General features: G+C 54.3%; 1 protein-coding gene across 6 annotated transcripts; it reads right to left on the minus strand.

Moving 5' to 3' along the window:
- Positions 1-80: 80 nt before the first annotated feature.
- Positions 81-27,850, minus strand: PRPSAP2 (phosphoribosyl pyrophosphate synthetase associated protein 2). Of its 6 annotated transcripts, none has more exons than XM_070061574.1 (13): positions 27,703-27,849; positions 27,244-27,408; positions 22,476-22,571; positions 22,041-22,190; positions 21,309-21,361; positions 17,949-18,015; positions 15,808-15,980; positions 13,664-13,779; positions 10,283-10,338; positions 6,410-6,558; positions 3,841-3,947; positions 1,242-1,388; positions 81-816 (listed from the first exon to the last, which is right to left on the minus strand). In XM_070061574.1, exons 4-13 carry the CDS (start codon positions 22,157-22,159, stop codon positions 658-660), a joined length of 1,146 nt encoding a protein of 381 aa, XP_069917675.1. In that variant the 5' UTR covers positions 22,160-22,190; positions 22,476-22,571; positions 27,244-27,408; positions 27,703-27,849; the 3' UTR covers positions 81-657. The 6 variants fall into 6 exon arrangements, with proteins under 6 accessions (XP_069917675.1, XP_069917676.1, XP_069917678.1 ...); XM_070061575.1 differs by lacking the exon at positions 27,244-27,408 and adding an exon at positions 23,569-23,614 and having other exon boundaries at positions 27,703-27,847; XM_070061577.1 differs by lacking the exon at positions 27,244-27,408 and having other exon boundaries at positions 3,841-3,911; positions 27,703-27,850.
- Positions 27,851-27,894: the final 44 nt, after the last annotated feature.

Raw genomic sequence — 27,894 nt, forward strand, 5'->3', positions numbered from 1 at the left:
CGTCTCTGAGAAGTGGCTGTACCCACCCTCACCACCCCCACCCCCGACCCCGAGCTGCAGGAGGAAGAACAGCCAACGAGTGCGTCCACCACGCAGACTCAGCCTCCATTTTATTGTAGAAAACCATTGCCCAAACACAAAGTTTTAACACACGCACGTACACACACACACAGGTAAGGTTCTGTTCCTTCTTCGGTTGCAGAAAATAAATACGCTCACGTGGTCCGCACGCCTGTCTAGAAGTCATTCCAGATCGCCCAGGATAATCAGTCCTTTTGGCTTCTCCTCTGCTGTTTTATGGGATTCACTTTCTAAGCACTTCGGAGGGGGAAAAAAAAAGACTGCTTGTGAGCTTAAAAATCTTATTCCAAGTGTTGTTATTATTATTATTATTATTTAGTAAACTAAAAACAACCCGGTCATAACTTATTTATATAAGAGGAGAATCAAGTCTTTTTTTTTTCTTTTATAAAAAGATTGCCTGCAAAACTCAAAAGTACCCAAGCTGACATGAAAAGCTGCTCTATGTTGGTAGGAATCCCCGGAGGGGGCGCGGGGCGGGGGAGGGGGCGGCTCCCGCCCGGCCGCCGAGGCTCGGGGCGGGCTGCGTTTCCTGCGTTTCTGGCGCGGCCCCTGCAGGTGCTGGGGCGAGGCCCGTCAGTCGTCCAGGCCAATGTTTCTGAAAAGGTAGGACATGGACTCGCCGTTGTGGATGCGGCGGATGGCTTCCGACAGGATCAGGCTGATGTCCACTGTCTTAATCTTGGGGCACTGTAGCTTCTGGATCTCGTGGGGGATCGTGTTGGTCACCACCACCTGGCAGTCAAGAGAGGGCAGCGGGCGTGAGATCCCCCCGAACATGCGAGACGCCCCCCTCCTCCCCCAAGCACCCTGAGGCCGCCTGCGCTGCTCGGCCTGGGACCTGATGACCTCACACCCACGGGGACACCCGAGCCAAAACAGAGGGGCCGAGGACACCCTCTGAAGGCAGCCGTGGCGCTGGCTGTGCGACTCTGAGCAGGCCCCGAGCCTGCTACGTGGCTCCCATGACTTGCACACTCAGTAAAGCTCCTGCTTGAAAAAGTGGCACCTGAGGCGGGCGCGTGGCACAGCAGTGGAATTGCTGCCTGGGACCCCCACCCCCACCCCGCGTTCCGACTCGGTGCCGGGGACAGCCCCTGCTCCTCTGCAACTGCCTACGGTAGCACCTGCTTCCCGTAACTAAGGGGCGGGCGCCTTACCTCATCAATGGCCGACTCCTCGATCAGCCGGGGGGCGTCGGACGACAACAAGCCGTGCGTGGCCATCACGAAGATCTTGTAGGCGCCTCTTTCCTTCAGGGTCTCTGCGGCAGCAAGAAAACTGTCAACGTCATCGATGATGTCATCCTGTCAATCACAGGTGGAGCACAGGGCACGTGAGCGCCTTTGCAAGGACCAGACACCCGGCGCACGACCGGCTCCCGGGCAGCCCTCCAGGGTTTCCCGCGGTCCCTCTGCACTGCAACTGCCACCACAGGGCTGCACACCCCACCCCTCAGCCTCCCTGGGGAGAACACTGCCTCCACCTCCACACCTGGTGGGCCAGGACAGCAGCCTCACAATGCAGGAGGCTCCAGAAATGTTTGTGGGATTTTTTTTTCTAAACATACAGAACCAGCGCTGTGATGTAGCAGGTTAAAGCCGCCACCTACAGTACCGGCATCCCATATGGGCCCTGGTTCCAGTCCCAGCTGCTCCACTTCTGATCCAGCTATGGCCTGGGAAAGCAGTAGAAGATGGCCCAAACCCTTGGGTCCCTGCACCTGCGTGGGAGATTCAGAAGAAGCTCCTGGCTCCTGGCTTGGGACTGGCGCAGCTCCAGCCAACGCAGCCAACTGGGGAGTGAACCAGTGGATGAAAGACCTCTCTCTCTCTCTCTCTCTCTCTCTGGCTGTTGTGGCTATCTGGGGAGTGAACCAGCAGATGGGAGACTTCTCTCTCTCTCTGCCTCTGCCTCTGTAACTCTGCCTTTCATATAAATAAATAAATCTTAAATGCACACACACAGAAAACCCATCAGAAGCCGCTTTCGCCCTGGGTAATGGGACCGTGGGTAGCTCCCTCTCTTCCCTCCCTCTATTTTTCCTCATTTTCCAAATTTTCTCCACTGAGCCTGAGCACGTGGGGACCATGCTTTGTGTGTATGTTCTCACAGTGGGAAAACCTACTGCTTTAATAATAAGACTCGCAGGCCAGTGTTTCCCATCCTGTAGCCCGGTTGTAAGCAGGCATGTACTTATCTTGCTTACGTATGTGAGTTCTGACTGCTCATATGTACACTGATATTACCACGGTCAAAACTGGGGCCGGGCACTGGGTACGGTGTGAAGACGCTGGGGAGGCCATCCCTGGCAAGGCCCTCCTCCCTCACGCCAAAACCCACATGTGAACGCCCACACCAGTTTTATGTGTAACACCAGAAACCTGGGAGGAACACCGACATCCACCCTCAGCCATTGAACCGCAGCATCTGCCCACACAGGCCACCACTCAGCCATAAAAAGGGATAAACCACACACACCTAAAACAGCCTGCCGGCTCTCAGGGGCTTGTGCTAGGTGACATAGCTGCACACATGGGCTCCGAGTCCAGAGGGCGGGGCCGGGGCGGGGAGGCGGTGGGCACCACACAGCCCAGAGAAGTGTCCAGGGCACCCACGTGTGTGTTCCACTCTGTTCCGCCCTGGGTTTAAGGTGTGTGGATGGGGAGTGTGTTCTCAATGAGTCATTATCAAGTTTGTACCCTCCCGTTCTCACAAAACAGTTCCCCAGGTTATGACAAGCAGTTGTGCAATGTGTAAACTGGTTGTAAAGGGATTCCAATAAGTTCATAGGAAAATGAGATTTAAAAATAAGTTTTATTTTGATGCAAAAAACATTCTGAACTTCATGCCTTTTTTTCATAATATGCCTCTTCCGTGAACTCTTTGAAGACACGTCAAATGCATGGATTTCAAATTTTTTGCACCAGGGACGGCACTGTGCATCGGTTCGAGTCCCGGCTGCTCCCCTTTGGATCCAGCTCCCTGCTAATGCACCTGGGAAAGCAGTAGAAGATGGCCCAAGTGCTTGGGCCCCTGCTCCCAGGTGGCAGATCTGGATGGAGTTCCAGGCTCCTGGCTTCAACCTGGCCCAGCTCTGGCTGTTGCAGCCATTTGGGGAGTGAAGCATTGGATGGAAGACCTCTCTCTCTCTCTCTCTCTCTCTCTGCCTTTCAAGTAAATAAAAAAATAAATATTTTTTTCAAAATTGTAAACTATAAGATTACTTCAAATTCATGGAAAATGAAATTAAAAGAGGTATTTACTTTGGTGCAGAAATTATTTTAAGAAGATTTATTTGAGGCCGGCGCCGTGGCTCACTAGGCTAATCCTCCGCCTGTGGCGCTGGCACCCCGGGTTCTAGTCCCAGTCGGGGCGCCGGATTCTGTCCCGGTTGCCCCTCTTCCAGGCCAGCTCTCTGCTGTGGCCCGGGAGTGCAGTGGAGGATGGCCCAGGTGCTTGGGCCCTGCACCCCATGGGAGACCAGGAGAAGCACCTGGCTCCTGCCATCGGATCAGCGCGGTGCAGCGGCCATTGGAGGGTGAACCAACGGCAAAGGAAGACCTTTCTATCTCTCTCTCTCACTGTCCACTCTGCCTGTCCAAAAAGAAGAAGAAGAAGAAAAAAGAAGATGTATTTGAAAGGCAGAATCATTGAGACAGCCATGCACTGCCCGGAGCCCTTCTGTATGACACAGGTGAGCAGTCAGTCAACAGAACAACAAACACCAGAATTAGCAACAGTGAGAGGTCCACTCACCACAATGATGGCGATCCTTCCGCCCACGTCACCAACCACCGTGATCGGGGGCTTCTCCTTAGGAATCAACACTGGTGGGAATAAAACACACACACCCCAAAGGTTCTCTGTGAAAGAGTACGACACAGCTTTAAGAAGGTAAGGTCTCCTGATAACCACACACACACACACACAAGCCAGGAATAGGAGGGAACGCCCTCAACCTGATTAACCCCCGACCTCCGACCCGGCTCGGATGGGGAACCTCGTTGTACACCACCCCCTCTGTGTGCAGGCCACGGGCTCTGCGCAAGAAAAAGACATGAAAGAAAGCAGCAATCGCTCTCTGTCACAACAGAAGACCTATCCTCTGTGTAGCTAGTCCCCAACCATCCGCCAACACGTGAATCCCCCAAAGCTGCAGGGCGCTGGCCTGACCGAGATGCAGGGACGTCTACACAGCAGCAACGAACGACCTGAACAGGAAACTCACACAACACTTCTGTCTACAAAAGGACAGAATACCTGGGAAAACAGGCCATGAGGTGAAGAACTCCTTTAAACCACAAAACGTGGCTGAAGGAAATTGTAAAAAAGATTCTTGGTGCTGGTGCTGTGGCATAGCAGGTAAAGCCACCGCCTGCAGAGCTGGCATCCCTTAAGGGCGCCGGTTCGAGTCCTGGCTGCTCCTCTTCCAATGCAGCTCTCTGCTATGGCCTGGGAAAGCAGCAAAGATGGCCCAAGTCCTTGGGCCCCTGCACCCACGTGGGAGACCTGGAGGACGCTCCTGGCTCCTGGCTTCAGATTAGTGCAGCTCTAGCCGTTGTGGCCATCTGGGGAGTGAACCAGAGGATGGAAGACCTCTCTCTCTGCCTCTCGTTCTCTTTCTGGGTAACTCTGACTTTCAAATAAATAAATCTTTAAAAAGAAAAAAAAAAGATTCTCACACGTTACACCCAGAACAAGCAACAGGCTGGAGAAAGTACATTTGCCTCCATCAAAACGAAAATCTTTCGTGTGCCCAGAAACACCGAAACACCGTCGCGAGAGTGAAAAGCTAAGTTCCAGAAAGGCAGGAATCTTAACTTGTCAGGGATGCAAAACACACAAAGAACTCCTCCTCCGCCTTAGTCATTAAAAAGCCGGCCAAGGGTCGGAACAGCCACTTCTCCAAAGACCTACAGCCCGCAGGCACGGGAGAGGACGCTGGTGCCGTCAGTCATCAGGAGAGCGCCAATGAAAACCTCAGCGAGAGGCGAGCGCCCACCCACGGGGATGGCGGCAGGAAGAGCACCGGAAGCCCAGGGCGGCAAGGGGGTGGGAACACCGGCTGCGGAGCGGGTGTGGACAGCACAGAGCGCTGGGAGAGCGCCTCTGCATCCCCGCGGTGGAGCTCAGATGGCCCTGACCACACACTGCGCATCACGACCAGGGCGGCCGTCCAGCCGGAGTTCTCGGACGGGTGGAGGCCGGGGCCACGGGCGGGAACTCCTCGCCAGCCTCCAGGAGATGGAGCACGCCCGCCCCGGCACTGGTTTGATTTTTGCAGGATCACGGCTGGAGAGAAATTCGCCTCGGAAAGAATCCCGCGTGGGTTTCCCTGAATCTGGGTAGAGGGCGGTCAGGGGAGGCTGGACTCGGCCTCGAGTGGATGCTGGAGCTAAGTTAGGACCGAACTGGAGGTAAAGACGGAGCTAGGGCCCGCGCTGTGGTGTAGCAGGCAAAGCCACCACCGCCTGCGAGGCGGGCATCCCATGTGGGCGCTGGTTCCCGTCCCGGCTGCTCCACTTCTGACCCAGCTCCTTGCTATGGCCTGGGAAAGGCAGTGGGAAGTGGTCCGCGTGCTTGGACCCCTGCCACCCATGTGGGAGACCCGGATGGCGCTCCTGGCCTTGGCCTGGCCCAGCCCTGGCTGTTGCAGCCGTCTTGGGGAGTCAATCAGTAGATGGAAGACCTCTCCCTTTCCCTCTAAAATTAATTAATTAAAAAAAAAAAAAAAAAAGACTCGGCGCCATTGGGATGGCGCGAAGGTGCTCTCAGCGTGAGACAGATGTGAATTGTGGGGGCGCGGGGAGCAGAGGGTGTGATGACCTGCGTGGTCCTGTCTCGCCAGATCCACACTGGAACTCACTGCGGGCCGTCAGAGGGGTCCCCTGGGAGGGGCTCAGTCTTGACAGGAGAGGCCTTCTACCCTTCCACCCTCTGGCGCCCAAGGGTGCGGCAAGGAGGCGCCGCCTGCACAACAGCTGTGCTGACCCAACCGAATTCACCTCAGGCCTCTCCAGGGTACCACACTAAAGACAGCGCCGCTGCGAGGAGCTCCGGGCCCAGAAGCGCTCTCTGGTGGCGCTAAACCACGCGGCAGGTGCACCCTGGGGTGCCCGGCGCATGTGCAGTGTGCACAGTCGGCTCCACAGTCCACCAGCACAGGCGCAAATGCTGCATTCGGCCAGGAAAGGGGTTAGCCAGGTTTTTAACCAACTGAAAAAGAGCCGAGTGAAAAGGGGAATGCACACTTTTTTGGTAAAAGCCCAGGGCGGAGCGGCCCGTAAGTGGGAGGAAGGGGACAGAGAGGCGCCCGCGCACTCACTGGGGATCTCCAGGCTGGGGTGGATGGCGGCCGCGCTCCGGACCATGGGCGGCGAGTGCCGGCCGTCCACCAGGTCCGACTCGGCGTCCTGCGCTTCTCCATGGATCACCGCGATTCCCAGGCGCAGCCGCTCCGCGAAGGACTGTGCCCTGGGGGGAAGCAGCACACCGTCAGGAACCCCGCCCGCGCCTGCATGTGTAGATGCACCTGCGGGTCGCAGCTTAGGCTTAGCTTAGGCTTAGCTTGACGACACATCCTGCGGCTGATTCCAGGGAGTCGGTCTCCCCAGGCAAGCTGCTGTGGGCATTCCTGTGCGGACCTCGGCGTGGGCACCTGCTTTCTCATCCCCCCGGGGGTGAGTAGCTAGGGGTGGGGCAGCCCGATCGCACGCAGGCTTCTGCATAAGTGTCATAAACGGCCGTTCTGCGTGGCGCTGCTGTGAGCACGGCGTGAGCGCTCCGGCCACTGCACGGTCACTCCCTGTGGCGCGCTGAGTCCCTCTAATACGCGTGGGTGCACTGTGGATTTCCCTAGCAACACAGGACACTGGACCCCTGTCCCTGTGCTTGTTCGCCACCCACATCTACTCTGGCATCAGGGCATATCCACTGCCGATTTTTGAAAGGGCCGATTGTGACGTTGAGGTTTGCGAATTCTTTATATATTCTGAGTAACAGTCCTTTGTATGCTTCACACGGCTTTTCTTCCCATCTGTGCCCTCCCCTTTCACTCTCTTCATGTCTCTCTTGAAGAGCATCTTTTAATGTAAAAAAAGTTACTTACGGCCGGCGCCGCGGCTCACTAGGCTAATCCTCCGCCTAGCGGCGCTGGCACACCAGATTCTAGTCCCGGTCGGGGCGCCGGTTCTGTCCCGGTTGCCCCTCTTCCAGGCCAGCTCTCTGCTGTGGCCAGGGAGTGCAGTGGAGGATGGCCCAGGTGCTTGGGCCCTGCACCCCATGGGAGACCAGGAAAAGCACCTGGCTCCTGGCTCCTGCCATCGGATCAGCGCGGTGCGCCGGCCGCAGTGCGCCGGCCGCGGCGGCCATTGGAGGGTGAACCAACGGCAAAGGAAGACCTTTCTCTCTGTCTCTCTCTCTCTCTCTCTCACTGTCCACTCTGCCTGTCAAAAAAAAAAAAAAAAAAAAAGTTACTTACTTGAAAGGCAGAAAGGAGAGAGAGAGAGAAGGCGGGAGGGGGGGGATCTCCCATCCGCTGGTTCACTGCTGAAATGCCCACAACAGTTGGGGGTGAGCCAGGCCAACGCCCCGACCTAGGCATTCACTCTGGGGCTCCGGTGTCAATGGCCCAACCGCCTGAGCCGTCAGCTCCCGCGTCACTGGGCATGCATCAGCGGGAAGCTGATCAGGAACAGAGCTGGAACTCGAACCCAGGCACTCGTACTCCGGCAGGGAACGCAGGAGACCCATCCCACACGGCATCTTAACTGCTGCACCAACGCCTGGCTGGCATCTTGGAATTCTGAGGAAGTATGACTTATCCATCTTGTCTCTCCCGGTGGCCCGTCAGAAATCCTCACTTAACCCGAAAGCCACCGACGTTCTCCGCTGTAAGTCTGATCATTTTAGGTTGCAGATGTAGGTCTGCGATCCATCCTGATTTTCTTTGCATTATGTGTGCATTACTTTGCACTGCAACAGCCACTCACTCCAGCACTGCTGGTTAACGGCTATCCCTCTCCACTGAGCTGCCTTTGCGCCTTTACTCAAAATCGGTTTTCCAGATGAGTGTGTGTCTCTGCACTGCCTGATTTTCTGTCTCCATCCTACGACCACATTTTCCTAACTGGGTTCGGGTGATGTTGCAGCACAAACTCCGTTCCTCTGTTTCCAAGCTGTCTGGGGGCTGTTCCAGGTTCTTTGCGTTTCCGTGTGGTTTTTAGAATTCGTCTGTCCATCCCTACCGAGGGACCTGTTGACGTCGTGCCTGCGGTGGTGCAGTCCCACGGATCACGCGGAGAGCAAGGCCACCTGAACAGCACTGACGGTCCCTGCCCCTGAACACAGACATCCAGCTGGGGTCTTTAACTTCTCTTAGCAACGTTTTGTAGCTTTCAGTGCAGAGATCCTAAATATTTTCCTTGGACTTTGCCAACAGGAAATTTTACAAACAACAGAAAAAAGAAGATAAAATGAACTCCATCAAAATAAAAAAAAAAACCTTTTATGCATCAAGGGACACTACCACTAAAGTGAAGTGACCTGCGACGCTGGCATCTCTAACAGAATGCCAGTTCAAGTCCCGGCTGCTCCGCTTCGGATTGAACGCCCTGCTGATGCACCTGGGAAAGCCGCAGAGGGTGGCCCAAGTGCCTGGGGCCCTGCCACCCGTGTGGGAGACCAGAATGGAGTTCCGGGCTCCTGGCTTTGGCTTGGCCCTGCCATTGCAAGCCATTTGGGAAGTGAACCAACAGAAGGAAGATAGCTCGCTCACTCTCTCTCTCTCTCACTGCTTTTCAAGTAGATAAAATCATTTTACAAGATGTAAATGTAACTACGCTATGACCCAGCAATTCCAGTCTCAGGCACACACCCATCATCCGTGAAAGTCACACAGTGTGTGTAGCAGCACTGTTCACAACAGCCTAAAGGGATCGACACACAACACCCACCAACAGACAGATAACTGTAGAATAGACATAATGTGGAATATCACTCAGCCATGAAAAGGGCCGCTTGACCGACACAAGCTTTAACACGGGTGACCCTTGAAAATCCTGAAAGGAGCCATTTATAGGAAATACCCAGAGTGACAAATCCACAAAGAAGGCGAAGAGAGGCTGCCGGGAGCCTGGGGGGAGAGAGACAGGCAGTGACTGCTTCACGCGGATGCTTGTTGAGACAATGAAAAAGCCTGGAACGCAGAGGCAGGTGGTGTTCCTACGACACTGTGACTGCACTACAAATGCCAGCGAAAATTATATCTATCTTATGTAATTTTAACTTTCATTTGTTGAAACGCATATAAATCAGAAAAAATAAATTGCTCAACTACAAGTCACTGAGCCTTTGAACAAGTGTTTGGAAAAGCTTTCTGATGAGGCTGGGTGTTGTGCTGCGAGGGTTGAGCCATGACTTGGGACACTTGCATCCCGCATCAGAGCACTGGTTCGAGTCCCAGCTCCTCCACTTCCGATCCACTTCCCTATTAATGTACCAGGGAAGCAGCAGACAAGTCCTTGGGCCCCTGCCATCTGCATGGGAGACCCAGCTGGAGTTCCTGGCTCCTGGCTTCAGCCTGGCCCAGACCTGGCTGTTGCAGCCATTTGGGAAGTAAATCAGTGAACAGAAAATCTCTCTCTCTTTCATTTTGCTTTTTAAATAAATAAATAATTTTTTTCCCAAAAAAGCTGTTTGAAACATAGACATTTTCCCAAAATGAGTCAAGGTACCCTACAACTTAATCAAAGGACACAAGAAACCCAAGGGCACAGCTCTCTGAAAGACATGGGGGTGGGCAGTGTCCTGGCTACACCCCAGAGGCCTCCTGATTTATTTAATACATCACATGCACACACTGTTGGTCCTAATTTATAACTGCAAACAGCCATCCGACTTCTACACCCAGCAGCTCACGAGGTGCACACTCCGTGGTTCCTCCATGTTCACGGCCTGACCCCGGACCAGAGCTTTGCAGTGACCAAATAAACACAGGTCGCATGGGAATATCACCTTACAGGGCACAGAGGAGAGCGAGCCTCCCCCCTACCCATAACACACTGCCTATGGAACCCTCACAGGCAAACTCAACCCCACACCCTGCACAGCGGGCCACAGCCACCCAGGTCACGCCAGGCCACTCCCCATCACGGGACCCTGTGGAACAGATCCACGTGGGCCGGGGGGCCCCACCTACCTCTTGGCCGAGGCTGGAGACTTGGCCACGATGACAGCGTTCCTGTAATCCGGGATCTGTGACAGACAGAAGGCTGAGGGTCACTGAGTGTCTCCGAGAGGCCGTTCCAACAACCAACACCAAGAGAGACAGTCCACAGACTCAAAAGTGTCATCTCATTTACTTGCAAGTTTTTGCAACAAAAGGAGAATTCAAAGTAAAGCTTTGTTTGGGAAAATGAAGAGACGCCTGCCTCGGAAAAAAAATATTACTAGCGCATTGAGCCACACGGATCTCTTTTAAGAAAAAAGTACAGGACAAGAGCAGGGGATGAGCCAGCAGAATGGTCACCGTCATTGTCACTGTCACTGTCACTGAGGCTGAGTCCCCTCGTGAGCCCCAGGCACAGGGACCCTCATGGTACCAGGACAATCCCCAGCCAACCTGAATCCAAATTAACTGTCAAGTCCCCAGTCAGCACGGACCAAACAGAAGACAACAGATCGGTCACAGCGTGTCAAAGACACCAACTCCTTTTTTTTTTATTTATTTTTTTTTTTTTTTTTTTTTTTTTTTTTGACAGGCAGAGTTAGACAGTGAGAGAGAGACAGAGAGGAGAAAGGTCTTCCCTCCGTTGGTTCACTCCCCAGAATGGCCTCTATGGCTGGCGCGCTGCGCCAATCCAAAGCCAGAAGCCAGGTGCTTCCTCCTGGTCTCCCATGCGGGTACAAGGCCCAAGCACTTGGGCCATCCTCCACTGTACTACCGGGCCGCAGCCGAGAGCTGGCCTGGAAGAGGAGCAACCAGGACAGAATCCAGCGCCCCGACCAGGACTAGAACCCGGAGTGCTGGTGTGGCAGGCAGAGGATTAGCCTAGTGAGCTGCAGCGCCAGCCGACACCAACTTCTTAAAGAACAATACACCCAGCGCTGTTTTTAAAGATATTAAGAGTGAAACAGAATCACCCTATGACCCAGTAGCTCTAATCCTAGGGATATACACAAGAGAAGTGAAAATACATGTCCGCCTGGAAACCTGGACATGAATGTTCCCTGCACCCAAGTGATAAACGGGCCAGCGTCACGGCACGGCTGGCTAAGCCTTCACCTATGAGCACCAATTCCAGTCCTAGCTGCTCCACTTCTGATCCAGCTCCCTACTACGCACCTGGGAAAGCAGCAGGAGATAACACAAGTGCTCGGCCCCCACCAGCCACATAGGAGCCCCGGATGGAATGCTAGGCTCCTGGCTTCGGCCTGGCCCAGACCTGGATGTTGCAGGCATTTGGGGAGTGAACCTATGGGCTGAAGATAGATCTCTCTCTCTCTCTCTCTCTCCCTCTCTCTCTCTCTCAGAACTCTGCCTTTCAAATAAATAAAATCTTTTTGCTTAAAGATTCATTTATTTATTTGAGAGACAGAGTTAGAGAGAAGGAAAGACAGAGAGAGTTCTTCTATCTGCTGATTCACTCCCCAAAAGGCTGCAACAGCTGGAACTGGGCCAATCTGAAGCCAGGATCCTGGGACTCCATCAGGGTCTCCCACATGGGTGCAGGGGCCCAAGCACTTGCGCCATCTTCCAGTGCTTTCCCAGGCCATAGCAGAGAGCAGAAGTAGAGCAGCCGGGACTCAAACCAGCATCCATATAAGATGTCAGCACCTCAGGCGGAGGTCCAATCTACTACACCACAGCGCCAGCCCCCAAATAAAATCTTAAAAAAAAAAAAAAAGCCGGTGCTGCAGCTCACTAGGCTAATCCTCCGCCTTGCGGCGCCGGCACACCACGTTCTAGTCCCAGTCGGGGCGCCGGATTCTGTCCCGGTTGCCCCTCTTCCAGGCCAGCTCTCTGTTGTGGCCAGGGAGTGCAGTGGAGGATGGCCCAAGTGCTTGGGCCCTGCACCCCATGGGAGACCAGGAGAAGCACCTGGCTCCTGCCATCGGATCAGCGCGGTGCGCCGGCCGCAGCGTGCTGGCCGCGGCGGCCATTGGAGGGTGAACCAACAGCAAAGGAAGACCTTTCTCTCTGTCTCTCTCACTGTCTACTCTGCCTGTCAAAAAATAAAAAAAAGAAGGCCGGTGCCGCGGCTCACTAGGCTAATCCTCCGCCTAGCGGCGCCGGCACACCGGGTTCGAGTCCCGGTCGGGGCGCCGGAGTCTGTCCCGGTTGCCCCTCTTCCAGGCCAGCCCTCTGCTGTGGCCAGGGAGTGCAGTGGAGGATGGCCCAGGTGCTTGGGCCCTGCACTCCATGGGAGACCAGGAGAAGCACCTGGCTCCTGCCTTCGGATCAGCGCGTTGGGCCGGCCGCAGCGCACCTGCCGCGGCGGCCATTGGAGGGTGAACCAACGGCAAAGGAAGACCTTTCTCTCTGTCTCTCTCTCACTGTCCACTCTGCCTGTCAAAAAAAAAAAATAAAAAATAAAAAAAAAATAAAATAAAAAAAAGAAAAAAAGAAAAGAAAAGAAATGATAAACAAACTCTGGTATACAATACATACAATTCCAATCAGGGACATTATGCAGACATAAAAAGGAGTTGAGTGGGGGCCAGTGCTGTGGTGCAACGGGTTAACGCCCTGGCCTGAAGCGCTGGCATCCCATCTGGGTGCCAGTTCGAGACCTGGCTGCTCCACTTCTGATCCAGCTCTCTGCTGTGGCCTGGGAAAGCAGCAGAGGATGGCCCAAGTCCTTGGGCCCCTGCACCCACATGGGAGACCTGGAAGAAGCTCCTAGCTCCTGGCTCCTGGCTCCTGGCTCCTGGCTTCGGATCGGCGCAGCTCCGGCCGTTGCGGCCATGTATGGAGTGAACCAGCAGATGGAAGACCTCTCTCTATCTCTACCTCTCTGTAACTCTGTCTTTCAAATAAATAAAATAAATCTTTAAAAAAAAAAAAAAAAAAAAAGAAAAAGGAGTTACTGATCCATGTCTCTCTATCTCTCTGTAACTCTGCCTTTCAAATAAATAAATAAACCTTTAGAAAGGAAGATGTTTCTTTTGATGCAAAACATCTTTTGAAATCCGCAGTGTTTTCAGAATATGCATTTTCCACAAACTTTCTGAGGACCCCTCCGACCCAGAGGAGCTGAAACTCCATAGAAAGGAGACGGAGGGAAAGAAGGAAGGAGACTCACACGGGCGGTTTCCTTGGGCGGGCGGAGTGGGGGAAGGACCAGCCCACGTGAGCAGACGCGTCGCGGGGGTGGGATCACGGGTGCTGACCACCCCAGACAGCTGGACAGAGCGGCAGGGAGGAGAGAGGGGCTTAGAAAGACCAGGGCCACACTGGGACCAGTGACCAGTGAGCTGCTCTTAGACCACGGCTAATCCAATCACGCTTTAATCCTATCAGGGCCGGCCCAGCGACAGGAAAAGAAGACACACGTTAATCAGAAGGTTTCCCACTCACCTCTTCCTGAATGTACTGCAGCAGGAAGGGAGAGGCTCGTAAATTATCCACAGGAATGTTGAAGAAGCCCTGGATCTCCTTCTGGTGCAGATCCATGGTGATGAGATGCGTCAGGCCTTTGAAACAGAGCAGACACAAGCACCGGGCCCTTTAAAGCAGGTGGCGCTGCGGGAAATAAGTTCCGTTCTGAAACAAAACCCTGCACTGTGACCCGGGTGCCGTGGAGAAACGGCTCTCCCAGCCCCGCCCCCCGCACCTGTCCCAGCTCGGACTGTGCTAACACGGCGAGGTCCCCGATCTTCCCACTGGTTTAAAGCCACCACACGGTGCAGGTGACGGCAGCACACAGCTGCGGTGAACGCGGCTCGGCCACAACGCAGGACGCCGTCCTGTCCCCCGTGGCAACATGGATGGGCCTGCGGGACGTCACGTTGAGTGAAATAAGCCAGATGCAGGAAGACAGCTCCTGATCTCCCTCCCACGTGGGAGTCTTTTTTTTTTTTTTAAATATGTGAACACAGAATGGTGATTACTTAACTGGGAGAGGTAGGGTGGACACACACACACACAAATAGAGAAGCTTCAAGAACAATCCCCGTCCACAGGGTGAGACGGGGTCCCTGCAGCAGCAAGGGCTTCTGCCCCTCCTAAACAACTTTAAGGGAACTGTAAGTTGTCATTTAATGCAATTTTTCTTTTTAAAAAGAGAGGTGCCAATGTGTGTGGCACGGTGGGCCAAGCCACCACTTGCAATGCCAGCTATGCCATATCTGAGTGCGGGTTGGAGTCTCGGCTGCTCTGCTTCGGACCCAGCTCCCTGCTAATGCACAGAGGATGGCCCAGGTGTCTGAGCCCCTGCCACCCACGGGGGAGATCTGGATGGAGCTCCTGGCTCCTGGTTCCAGTGTGACTCAGCCCCGGTTGTTGCGGTCACTTGGGGAGTGAACCAGCGGATGGAAGATCCCTTTTTCTCTCTCCCCTTCTTTCTCTGTCATTTGTTTTTCAAATAAGTAAAATAGAAGTAATTCATGAGCTTGATATTTAAATACTGAATATATTTGTTACATATATAATATATATATATAATATATACAATACTAATTTATTCAGTAATTCATTGAAAATGAAGATTCGGGGCTGTTTTCTCGTTACAAACTGGCTGGCTGTCTCTGCTGTGGCCAGGGAGTGCAGTGGAGGATGGCCCAAGTGCTTGGGCCCTGCACCCCATGGGAGACCAGGAGAAGCACCTGGCTCCTGCCTTTGGATCAGCGCGATGCACTGGCCGCAGCGCACTGGCCGCAGCGGCCATTGGAGGGTGAACCAATGGCAAAGGAGGACCTTTCTCTCTGTCTCTCTCTGTCACTGTCCACTCTGCCTGTCAAGAAAGAAAAAAAAAAAAAACTGGCTGTCTGTAGAAGCTGCATGCACTCTCTCTGGTCAGCGTTCTCATTTAGCCAAGACAACACTGAAACAGTCTAAGAGCGGGCAGGCATTTGGAACAGCGGTCAAGGTCCCACCAAGATCCTCGCAGCCCGCATCAGAGCATCTGGGCTTGATACCAGCTCCACTCCCGACTCCCACTCCCTGCTAATGTGCACCTGGGAGGCAGCAGTCATGCTTCAAATACTTCATCCCCCTGCCACGCACAGGGGAGACCTGGCTGTGTCCTGGCCCAGCCCTGGCCATTTGCAGGCATTTGGAGACTGAACTGGCAGATGGCAGATCTCTCTACCTTTCACACAAATTAACTAAATATATATTTATATATTATATATTATTTGAAAGGTAGAGCTACAGAGAAGGAAAGAGAGAGGTCTTCCATCCACTGGTTCACTCCTCATATGACTGCAACAGCCAGGGCTGGGTCAGACCCAAGCCAGGAGCCAGGAGCTTCCTCCAGGTCTCCCACGTAAGTGCGAAGCCCAAGCACGTGGGCCATCTTCTGCTGTCTCCCCAGGCCATTAGCAGGGAGAGGGGTCAGAAGCAGAACAGCCAGGACTCAAACCCATATGGGATGCTGGCTTCCCAGGCGGTGGCTTAACCAGCTACGACACAGTGCCAGCCCCAAGAAAGCTTTTATTTATTGATCGATTTTCTTGCTTTTTCACATTTCCAGGGTACCAGGAAGCTCGCGGGCTGCTCACCGGCTTTGCACATCATGGAGGCCAGCAGCTTGGAGACGATGGAGCCCCGCTTCCTCATCTTGCACTGCTTGCTGTAGGGGAAGTAGGGGAGCACGCCGGTGATGCTCTTGGCACAGGACGTCTTGCAGGCGTACACCATGATCAGCAGCTCCATGACGGTGGTGTTCACGTCCCTGCGGCCGCCACACAGAGAAAGCCCACGAGGGGCACAGGCGCTTGGCAACGCGTCCCCCCTCCTCCTCCTCCTCTTCGGGCGCCAGCACTGCCTCTGCAAGGTGCCGCCCACACCCCTAACCCGGGCTCCAGGCACAAGGCACAACAAAGAGATCCCTCGGTCCTTCTCCCCCTCCAGGGGGGCCTCTGGGTGCACCCCACATTCCTGCTCAGTCAACGACCCTGCTTTCTTTTGCATGGGGGCGGGGAAGAGATTTCCAAGCCCCTGCACCACATCCATCTGCTCCCAGTCATCAGTCAGACAGGAACTGTGCATGCCAAAGCTGCCCTAAAATTAACCCCTCCAGGGCCGGCGTTGCAGTGCAGCGAGTAAAGCCTCCATAAGGATGCTGGTTCCAGTCCCGGCTGCTCCACTTCCTATCCAGCTCCCTGCTAATACTGCATGCCTGGGAAAGCAGCAGAAGATAGCCCAAGTGCTTGGGCCCCTACACCCACTGCACCCATGTGGGAGACCTGGATGGGGCTCCTGGCTCCTGGCTTAGGTCTGGCCCGGCCCCCATTGTTGCGGCCCTTTGGGGAGTGAACCTGTGGGTGGAAGACATTTGTCTCTTTCTCTCTCTCCCTTTCAAATAAAATGAAAATAAATAAAACTAAAGAAGAAAAGAAAACAAACGCACAGCCAGGTCCCTAGCGCCCCTTTCCCCTCTGCGGCACAAATTGAGCGCTGCCTCTATCCACTCTAACTCACCCCATCTCAGCCCCTCCCAGACACATTCCGATGACACTCTTGTCCCGAGGACCCCGTAACTTGTCACTAAGGTCGTCAGTGGCCTCGGTGAGGCTAACTCCACCTGCTGATTCCAGGACACAGCTGCTCAGCCCTGCTGCTTCTTCCTGGGACGCCCCCTGCCCGAACATGTTCACTGGTCTTTGCATCCTGCCACCCCTCATTCCTGGGGCTTCTCACCCAACTCCAGCGCCTGGGCTCAACACCTGCCTCTGGCTCCTGACTCCAGCTTCCTGCCAACGGAAAGGCCATGGTGATGGTCAAATGGCTGGGTCCCTGCCGGAGACCCGGGCTGAGTTCCTGGCTCCCAGCTTCGGCCTGACCCAGCCCCAAATATTGTGGGCATTTGGGGAGTGAACCAGCAGATGGCGCTCTCCCTGTCTGCGTCTATCAGTAAATAAATGACCATGAATAACATAGGGAAAGAAAGGGAAGGGCTTGTAAATAAGAAAGAGGTCGCCCTTCGGAAGTGCAAATTCTAAGCCCAGCAGGGCCTCTGAGGCCTGCTCCTGCCCTGGGAATCCAGTCGGCATCTAGGCACTGATCAGAAGGAACTGCACCTGTCGGAAGTATGCGTGCTTTCAGGCTAAACTCCCTGAAGTTCTGTTCTTCTTCCCCTTCTTTGGTTATTACACACACACGCACACACACACACACAAATCTAGCACACACCAATCTTCAGACCTGCTAAACTAACACTTGATTTCTAGGCCTTATTAAAAAAATCACTGAATGAAGAACTTCCGGAAGGCGGGCTCTCCGTGCTCACCCTCCCTCGCCGGGCTTAGCCTGACTGAAAGCTGTACACAGCGTCCCTGCACGCAGATGACTCCTTGGGACCGCAGCACCCACAGGCCAGCGTCCCATCAGACTAGCCTTCTCTGTCTCCAGCTCCCTTTAAGTGGTGACGATTTTAAATGACCTGCACTGCGAGTTCAGGAATCCCGAGGAAGCAAACTTCTCTCCCCCAGCCAGATGGTCAGGGGACTCCATGGGTCCCAGCACCCCCTCCGAGTCTCCACCTACACCAGGGGGACCCGGAAGAGTCAGCAGTTGGTTAGAGTGGAGACGCACCAACCCAGAGAGCGTCATGGCTCTTCCTGGGTAGACAGCTCTCGGCCGCCTGAGCACTCGGGCCCCACATGGCCGGAGAACAGCACCTCTGTTGACAGCTACTCACTTGGACACGGTCTGGATGATGAACACATCCTTCCCTCTCACAGATTCCTGGATTTGTACTCTCGTTTCTGGCAGGAAAAGAGGAAAAAAAATAGGAAGGAAGGAAAAGGCATATGGTTCACATTTTTAAAAAGACACGAAGGATTTGCATCATTCCCCAATGCCATAAAACACAGCAACTGGACTGCCACTGCCACTCGCGCCAACAGACGACAGATGCAGTAGTAATTACACTACCGATCACCCCTATGAGGGAATGACACTTCTGACTCAAGTCAGCCTAGCGCTTCTCACCCTCACCCATCAGCAGCGTGTGCTGCAGCATTCAAAGCACTGTGTCTCTATAAGAATTTATACACTCAGGCACGGGACCAGCATCAGCTGAAGAAGTGATGGGGGCTGGCGCTGTGGCGTAGCGGGTAAAGCCGCCGCCTGTAGTGCCGGCATCCCATATGGGTGCCGGTTTGAGTCCTGGCCGCTCCACTTCTGATCTGGCTCCCAAATGTGCCTGGGAAAGCAGTGGAAGATGGCCCAAGTCCTTGGGCCCCTGCACCTGCCTGGGAGACCTGGAAGAAGCTCCTGGCTCCTGGCTTCAGATTGGCCCAGCTCTGGCTGTTGCGGCCATTTGGGGGGTGAACCATCGGATGGAAGACCTCTCTCTCTCTCTCTGGCTCTGCCTCTCTCTTTAACTGTCTTTCAAATAAATAAAATAAATCTTAAAAAGAAAGAAGAACCTTGTGAGGCCAACTGGGGACATTTGCATCTAGCCTGGTATTAGGGGACGAGGTACCGTAGCTGCGTAGGAGAAAGAGCGGACTCTCAGGAGACGCAGAGGCTGCATCGAGAGGTCTCCAGCTTCCTCTCGAATGGTTCCACACACGGATTCTCAGGGCAAGGCGCTAAGTGTTGAGCCAAGGTACAAGGCACTCTGGTACGATTCTTTCAACTCGCTTGTATGTTTGAACATTCCAAGAAAATTTGGGGGAAAAAAATAAAAAACAAAAGCGGAATGCCTGTTTACAAAAGGATGTGACAGGGTGCTAAGAAAGTGGGCTTTGGGGCCAGCGCCGTGGCTCACTTGGTTAATCCTCCACCTGCAGTGCCAGCATCCCATATGGGCACCGGGTTCTAGTCCCGGTTGCTCCTCTTCCAGTCCAGCTCTCTGCTGTGGCCTGGGAGGGCAGTGGAGGATGGCCCAAGTGCTTGGGTCCTGCACCCGCATGGCAAACCAGGAGGAAGCACCTGGCTCCTGGCTTCGGATCGGCGTAGCGCCGGCCGTTGCGGCCATTTGGGGAGTGAACCAACGGAAAAAGGAAGACCCTCAAGGAAGACCTTTTTCTTTGTCTCTCTCTCTCTCTTTCACTGTCTAACTCTATCTGTCAAAAAAGAAAAAAAAAAAAAAAAAGAAAGAAAAGAGGGCTCTAGCGGCCGGGAGATGAGGTCAATCTCGACCTGGTTTCCTGTGGGCCCTCGTGCTGAACGTCCCCTTCATCTCAGCTTTTCAAACTGGGTCTGGTACGGGAGAGGCCTCCCCATGGGAAACAGCTGGGACCGTGCTTTGGGTGTCAAGTTGTTCAGGGTCCGCAACATCTAAGACGTCATCAGCTGAGCACCCTGAATCCAAAAACCCAAAACCTGAGCTTTCTGAGCGCTGATCTGACTCCACAACTTTTGGTGTTTTTTGTTGTTGTTAACACAACTGGATTCCAGATGTTCAGTGAGGGGTGCTCCAGCTGCAACGACAGGGACCTACGCGTGTCAGTGCGTCCCACGAGACACCAAGCATTTCCCTAGCCTTCGCTCACACACTGGGGAGGGCCTCTCTCGTCCTGAGTCGTGCGCCACTGTGCCCCCGCCCCCGCGCCGAGCTCCCCCAGACCAGGCGAAGGACAGCATCCTACGTCCCTTGGAGGCGAGGCGTTCTCCAAACCACCCCCACAGTTTCTTCCATCATACGTTTTCCCTACGGAAGCCATAGTGGGTCTTCAAAAGGAGGTGGTAGCAGAGAGTTAAACGGGGAACAGCAAACCTGTGTGTGTGTGTGTGTATGTGTGTGTTTAAGATTTACGTGACAGGCTGAGACACACAGAAAGAGTAAGCGCCCATATACTGGTCCATTCCCCAAATGCCCACATCAGCCAGGGCTGGGCTGGGGCTGAAGCCAGAAGCCGGAGCTCCACACGGGGTCTCCCTCCAGGGTGGCAGGGAGCTGGTGACTTAGGCCACTGTCACTGCCTCCCACGCTGGGTATGGGCAGGAAGCTGGGGTCAGGAGCTTCCAGATCCACGTGTAGAACCCAGGCATCCAATACGGGACACTGGCATCGCAACCACTAGGCCAAGCACCTGCCTGCCCCAAACTCATGTCTTCGTTATCAAAGCCGCCTGTAAGCTGTATAATATTTAAATGGACAAAACTGCAGCCAGTGTTGTAGCACAGCGGGTTAAGCAACTGCCTGTGAGCCAGCATCCCACATAGGCAACTATCTGAGTCCCAGCTGCTCCCCTTCCGATCCAGCTCCCTGCTAATGCAGCTGAGAAAGCAGTGGAAAATACGGCCCAAGTGCCTGGGGCCCTGCCACCCAGATGGAAGACCCAGATGGAGCTCCTGGCTCCTGGCTTCAACCTGGCGCGGCCTTGGCTGTTGCAGGCATTTGGGGAGAGAACCAGGGGATGCAAGATTCTCTCTCTCTGTCTATAATTCTGCCTTTTGATTAAATAAAATAAACAAATAAATGGACAAAATCCTATAGTGGAAAAGGGAAGAGATGAGTATTGAATATAACGAGCACAAACGAGGTGCCGAGAATCGCTATGCACACAAATCAGCCCATGCAATCCTCAACGCAGCCGTTCTCATGTACAACTTAGAGAGGTTAAATCACTTGCCAGGGATGAGGCGCAGGACGCGCAAGCCCCTGCAAGCTGTCCAAAGCTCCTGCTAGAGCAATTTTAAATGTCCAGCATTTCTAAAGAAATTACAACGATTAAACGACTCATGTATTTTACCATCTGGGATGCTTACAGAACGACACAGCTCAAGTAGCAAAAAGTATTTGCTAACAAGACTTCATCGAACCCACGGCAGGGGAAAAGAACCCCTGACACCAAGGCTGCGGGGACACCCGCCTTAGGTGGCGACAAGCGAGCAGCCAGTGGTGGTCCACGTTTTCAGTCTGTGGACCGGCTGGCTGGTGGACTCAGGTCATTTAGACTGCACGTGGAGCTCAAGTCCCGAGAAGTGAATGGCACCAGGAGTCATGAATCCAGCTGGTATCCATGAGACCACCCTTCAGCTGCCCGGACCACAGCAGAGGGGGACAAGCTGAGCCCAGGCGTCCCGCGCGCAAGCAGTGGCTCACCTCGGTTCGGCTCCTGGTAGACCTGCACCTTGCCCATCTCCACCCCCAGCCGCCTGGGGGAGAGAAAGAGAGAGAAGCTGAAAAGGTAACAGAACGGACCCACTGCTGTACTGCTGACAGCTGACTCCCAAATGGATAAAAGTAGAAGACACAGTTGTTCGTTTTATGAAACGTGGAGTCAGTGTTACGTGGCGTGTCAGGCCAGTGTCTGGTAGCCTGACAGCCACCCCATCCACGCCCTGCCTCGCCAGCCAACCTCCCGTGCCCGCTGCCTCCAGCCCACCTTGCTGGCTCACACCCGCGCCTCCTCCTACACACCACAGGGCCTTTGAACCTACTGTCCTCTCTGCAGTATTCCTTTCTTACTCCTCTCCCGGAATTATCTCGTGGCTTCCGCTGGCTTGCTTTCTTGTCTGGTTCCCATGCTAAAAGGCAAATCTGGCTTGCTCACAGCTAACCCCCAAAGGCTAGTACACAGTTGGGGTCTAACACTTGCCCAATAAATATCTAAAATTCCCCTGACCTATAAACTATGTCCTACCTAACACAAGCCCTCAACCAGTGTCTGCTGCGTGAATTCGGAAGGAGGTACAGCAGTTTGCAAATGGTTCACAGCTAACACAAACTGCCTAGAAAGAGCCCCCTTCAGCTCCAACAATTACTGCTAACCTGATTCTCACATTCAAGGCATCACCCGCGAACAGAGCGGAACGGGGGACACTTCTAACTCACTCGGCGATTTTCTTGGAGAGCTCCATGCACGACGCATTCGAATTCGCTGAAAACAATACCAGCCCTCCTTTGGTGATGTTCATCTTGGTGTCCAATTCAGGTGTCGCCACACAAAACATCAACCCTTCTTGGTTTTCCAATTCTCAGAGCCTGGACGGTTACAACACACACACACACACACATACAGAGAAACACACGTTAAGAGCTGCCGTGTGATACGGGATACCACGTGAACAGACAGTATGTTTTCACAGCAGGTGACTTTAGCCGAAGGAAAGTCAGTTGTCACCACAGTGGCATCTTGGATGGCTCCCAGCTCTGTGTGTGGACAAACAGAAGGTGCGCGTGGATGTGAGGGCTCGGTCCAGGGCAGCAGACATACGTTACCACACGATCGGCTTTCCAGAACCCCTGGGAATAAGTGATACAACTTACAAGAAAGGCGGAGCTGAGGACCTCGGGGTTTTACTGTGTGCTGTTGAAAGGCAATTATGGGCAACCTCCTTTTAGTCTCTGACAACAAAATTCCTCCTGGATTAACACACAGAAAAATGGCAGGGCCATTAGCAAGGACACAAACTGGTAGATCCTTCAACAAAGAATAAATTGACCCATCTGTGCCCCAGCTTTTCCTAGGAAGCCTGCTGACCGTGCGTCCTCCCCCGGTCTCCCAGACGCTCTGAGTCCAGGCCTATAACTGGCCTTGTCACCTGCAGTGTCCCCCAGCTGGACCCCAAGGTGGTCCAGCTAACAGCCCCACCCCCACCCCTGGAGAAGCAAAGTGACCGAGCACAGATGACAGACAGCAGGGCACAGATATAAAGGACTGACTCTGGCCTGGAGGACGGCAGAGCCGAGGTCCTCAGCCACACCACCCCGTGCAGGCTGTGGGGCTGGGGGCACCTTCCCAGCACGTCCACCCCACCTCCCCCGCTGCATGCTCACTGGGGATGGCTCCGGGGAGGCCAGTGCATGTTAGAAATGGGTTGGGGGCTGGCACGGTGGCATAGCAGGTAAAGCTGCTGCCTGCAGTGCCAGTATCCCATATGGGCGCCAGTTCGAATCCCAGCTACTCCACTTCCGATCCAGCTCTCTGCTATGGCCTGGGAAAGCAGTAGAAGATGGCCCAAAGCCTTGGGCCCCTGCACCCGCGTGGGAAACCCGGAAGAAACTCCAGGCTCCTGGCTTTGGATTGGCCCAACTCCGGCCATTGCGGCCATTTGGGGAGTGAACCAGCGGATGAAAGATCTTTCTGTCTCTCCCTCTGCCTCTCTGTAACTCTGCCTTTCAAATAAATAAATAAATCTTAAAAAAAAAATTTTTTTTGAAAAAAGGAATAGAAACAGGTTGACACAGAGCTGGCTGTGTTTACTACCCTTACATTTTAACTATGCAGATAAGATGCAAACCTGAAACATGATATGAAGATCAAACTCCTCAGCCCACCCCAGGCTGCTCCCCACCCCCCCACCCCCCAGCAGCAGAGGTCCTGGTGAGTTGGGTGTGAGCATGGGGAGTTCTGGCCTACCTTCCCTGTGCATGCTCTCACACAGGCAGGCCAAGAAAAATACATCCTGAAAAGATACACAGTGTTTCCAAGGCAGTACAGTATCATCCTACAAATCCATCTAGAATTGGCTTTTAGTCAAACAGTACCATTTGACCAGGCAGACCTAGTTTGTAATACCTAACTGCTGCCTGTCTTCCAGTGCAGCTAGGCCACTTTTAGCCAGAGTGCCAGGCCCGGCCAGGCCTCCCTGTGCACACGTTCAGTGGAACCCCAAGGTCACAGTCAGCACAGCACACACAGTGCCACCATCGGGTGCAGCTGCAGCGAGCCTGCTTCCCACACAAGGCCTCTGGGGGTGCATTCCAGCTGGGACCACCCAGGATTCTAAAATGGGAAATAGAGCATGAGATGCAATTGGCCTTAAGCCTACGAATCACAAACAGAAATGCAGCCACAGTTGACCAAGGCCCTGGAGACCCAGGGGGACCACTGGTGCCCACCACAGCAAGTGGCTTTTGGAACAGGGATGAGCAAACCACGGCCCCGGGGTCAAATCAGGTCCCTCGAATGCCTGTTTTTGCAAAACACAAGCAGGCTCACTTGTTTACAAATGTCTCTGGATGAGACTCACTGAGGTCGACCAGATGGGATAAATGCAAGAAATGGGGCCAGCCTTGTGGCGCAGCGGGTTAAGCCTCCGCCCACGACCAGTGGTTCAAGTCCTGGCTACTTCTACTCTGATCCAGCTCCCTCTGCTCATGTGCCTGGGAAGGCAGTGGAGGATGGCCCAAGTGCTTGAGCCCCTGCCACCCATGTGGGAGAACGAGAAAGTGTTCCAGGCTCCTGGCTTCAGCCTGGCTCAGCCCTGTCTATTGCTGGCATTTGGGGAGTGAAACAATGAATGTTAGATCTCTCTTTCTCTCTGTCTCTCCACCTTTCAAATAAATAAATCAATCTTAGAAAATAAAAACAGCATATTTAATCAATTGCCAAGCATTGGAAGAGGCCTGAGATGTCTCCTAACTCCATCACTCAACCCATACACACTTGGGCACAGCAGGGCCAGGTGCAAGAAAGGAAACGGAAGCAGATCTAATTCCCCCGCGGTCACAAATACAGGCTTCCGGGTCAACACACAAATGCAGCTCTCTCGGTTCGCCTTGGCTGACTGCCAGGCCTCATCCACACCATCGGCAGTGGTGCAGGCGGACCCCTCGGGGCTACTGCAAAACCTCCATGAAGCACTTCACAGCCAGCTAGTGCTTTAGTGACTGACCAAGTTCAAGGACAGCTGGAGGGGTGGGGGTGGGGGGAGCATCTTCTTATGACCTTTAACCTTCAATAAGCTCCAAAGAGTTCAGCACCATCCGGGAACAAAGAGGAGCGGGAAGGCACCTTAGGGCAAGTGTCCACCTCTAACTCTGGCCACAGAAGCCCACCTGCAGGGTTCCTGCCAAGGAGCCACACCCCAGGCCCCCTTACAGCCTAGGGCCTGATGCCCAATGCCCCAAAGACACCCCCCACCCACTTAGAACCCCCACAGGTTCTCACCCCAGCCTTGAAGACAGACCCCAGTTCCTTTTCCACAAGGCAGCCCCCAACCCATCCTGGGGGCTCTCTGGGCCTCACCCTGCCCCAGGCTGACCCAGGGTGCTGAAGTTCCAGCTCTAACCACTACACCGACTGCAGGATGGCAGATTTCTAACAGGTGTGAAATCACCTACCCAAAAGGACCCCAGACTGCTGAGCCCAGGAATGGAAAAGCAGGCTCATCCGGTAAACTTCAAAGCTCAACAACTCCGCCGCAGGCTGACTGCAGCAGATCATTCTGTGTGGCCCGTGACTCCACTGGCCCGCGGCAGAACAAAGGTTCCCCACCCCCACCACCCAAAGCCTGACATTGGGCAACAATGGACTTGGCCTCAGCGACCTCCTGAACTTGCCCAGGGCCCCAGCCTACACCACTTCCCCACAAGTCTGGCTAAAAAGCTCCGCCCACAGGAATTTATGCTCTGGGCAACACATTCTTTTTCTCTTTTTTTTTTTTTAACAGTCTAGATCAGCACCCAGCACGTGGTGGAGGCCCAACAAATGTATACTAAATAAAGTCTGACCTCACCAAGCTGCAGTAATTAACAGATGGAACCACAGTTCTTTGTAGACTAGAAGGTATCGGAAAGAATAAAAGATCATTATTTTTATTAGTGATATACCATGCTACAAGAAAATGTGCTTTTTTTTTTACTAGCAATATCAAGGAGAATTTCGAATGGCAAAATCTAGGGGCTGGCATTGTGGTACAGCGGGTAATGACACTGCTTGTGATGCCGGCATCCCATATAAGCGCCGGTTCAAGTCCCAGTTGCTCCACTTCTGATCCAACTCCCTGCTAATACGTCTGGGAAAGCAGTGGAAGATGGCCCAAGTACCTGGGACCCTGCCACCCACGTGGGAGACCGGATGGAGTTCCAGGCTCCTGACTTCAGCCTGACCCAGCCCCTGGCCATCCCAGCCATTTGGACAGTGAACCAATGGACGGAAGATCTCTCTCTGTCCCTCTCTTTGTGTAACTCCACCTTTCAAATAAATAAATCCTTTTTAAAAGGAAGGGCAAAATCTCAATCACTTCCCCACTCCTCTGTGACTGCTGAGGTCACCTCTCTTAAGGTAAACTCTCAACATTTCCCAAGAGCTCTGACCCCTTATGACGACCAATGAGGAAGGTACTAGGATGACACCCGCTTTTAGTCGCACAGGCTTGCACAGGGGGGCAGGGACTCCCAGCGGCAGGCACAGCTGTCTGAGCCCGATCTGCCGCACAGTCAGCTTCTACCAGGAGGCTGTCCACTCTGCCACAGAACAGGACCTGCCGCTGCCGCATTCCGCACGGGGTGCAAAGCCTCAGACAACCAGCCAGCTGCTGTCAACACGCCTGGTGTGGACACCTGCTATCCAGGGCCGAAGAAAGAACAGAGAACTCTGCTGCTGCATTTTCATTTCCAATTCTGGGAATGCACCGTGAGCCAGAAAAAGCGATCTGCTCAGTAGTGCGCGGTGCACGACTCGTTTTCAAGATCCGGGTAAAGATCCCATCATGAATCAAGTAATAAAGTCTCAGGATCTACACCGAATATAAAAAACACTCAACACTGTGAACAGTGCCTGCGGATGAGATTAAGTGAAAGGCACAGAACTGCCTTCCTCAAATCACAGCTGGGTGAAAGTCAGTACCAAGAGGGGCCGGCGCCGGCATCCCATATGGGTGCAGGTTCTAGTCCCAGCTGCTCCACTTCCGATCCAGCTCTCTTCCCTGGCCTGGAAAAGCAGAAGATGGCCTAAGTCCTTGGACCCCTGCACCCGCGTGGGAGACCCGGAAGAAGCTCCGGCCGTTGTGGTCATTTGGGGAGTGAACCAGCAGACGGAGGACCTCTCTCTCTGCCTCTGCCTCTCAAATAAATTTTAAAAAATGGTACCGAGAGCAAGGCAGGAAGAGATGATTTCGTGGGGCTCAGCCATGCAGGTCTTTTTTTTTTTTTTTTTTTTTTTGTAAATTTTTAAACACTAGAGATCACACTTCCTCCTCACGCCCTAAGCAGCTCCAGTCTATATTTGCATGTTCCCTGCAAAAACTAAAAACTCAAATTGTGTCCACGTTAGAAGAAAGGGGGGGGGGGAGTCTTATCAATGTAATACCTTGGGGCAAAACCTCTTGAAGCAGAATAACACCTAGCAATCCCATCAGCCTTCCGTGGGTAAGGGACATCCGGGCGGCCAGGCAAATTCAAATCAGCGGGTCAGACCAGCGATGGGAGGCGCCTGGAGCAGCTGGGTTTGGGGACTGCGGGCCCAGCTGCTCCGCTGCAGGACCGTAATGAGGGCTGCACGGAGGGGGCGGGGAGCCCCAGGGCCGCGCGCAGGCCCGGGCCTCGCCGACCCCCGCGGGGAGACCCGGGAGGGAGGAAGACGCCCCGGCTGCCCGCGCGAGGCGGGGGTCCCCGCCCCCTCCGAGGCGCCCCCACAAGCCGCCGCCCCCGGGCCGCGATCCGGCCGCCGTTCGGCACCGCGGGGCTCCCCGCTCTGTGCACCTGCGCCCCGCAACGCCGGAGCCCGCCGGTCCGCGCCGCCCCTCGCCGCTGGCTCCCGCCCGCCTACCTGGCCCTGACCCCAGCCCCGGCCCCGCCGCAGCCTCCGCTGCCGAAGGAAGAAAGCGCCGAGTCTGCAAGGCGACGTTTCTGGGAGCAAAATGGCGACCCCATGCGCAGGAACGGCGACCGAGGCGACTGCGAGGCAGGTGGGCGGGGCAGGGGCGGGGCTGGGTGGGCGGAGCGGGGCCGGGGGCGGTGC

This window comes from Oryctolagus cuniculus, chromosome 17, assembly GCF_964237555.1.
Source record: "Oryctolagus cuniculus chromosome 17, mOryCun1.1, whole genome shotgun sequence".
Taxonomy (NCBI): domain Eukaryota; kingdom Metazoa; phylum Chordata; class Mammalia; order Lagomorpha; family Leporidae; genus Oryctolagus; species Oryctolagus cuniculus.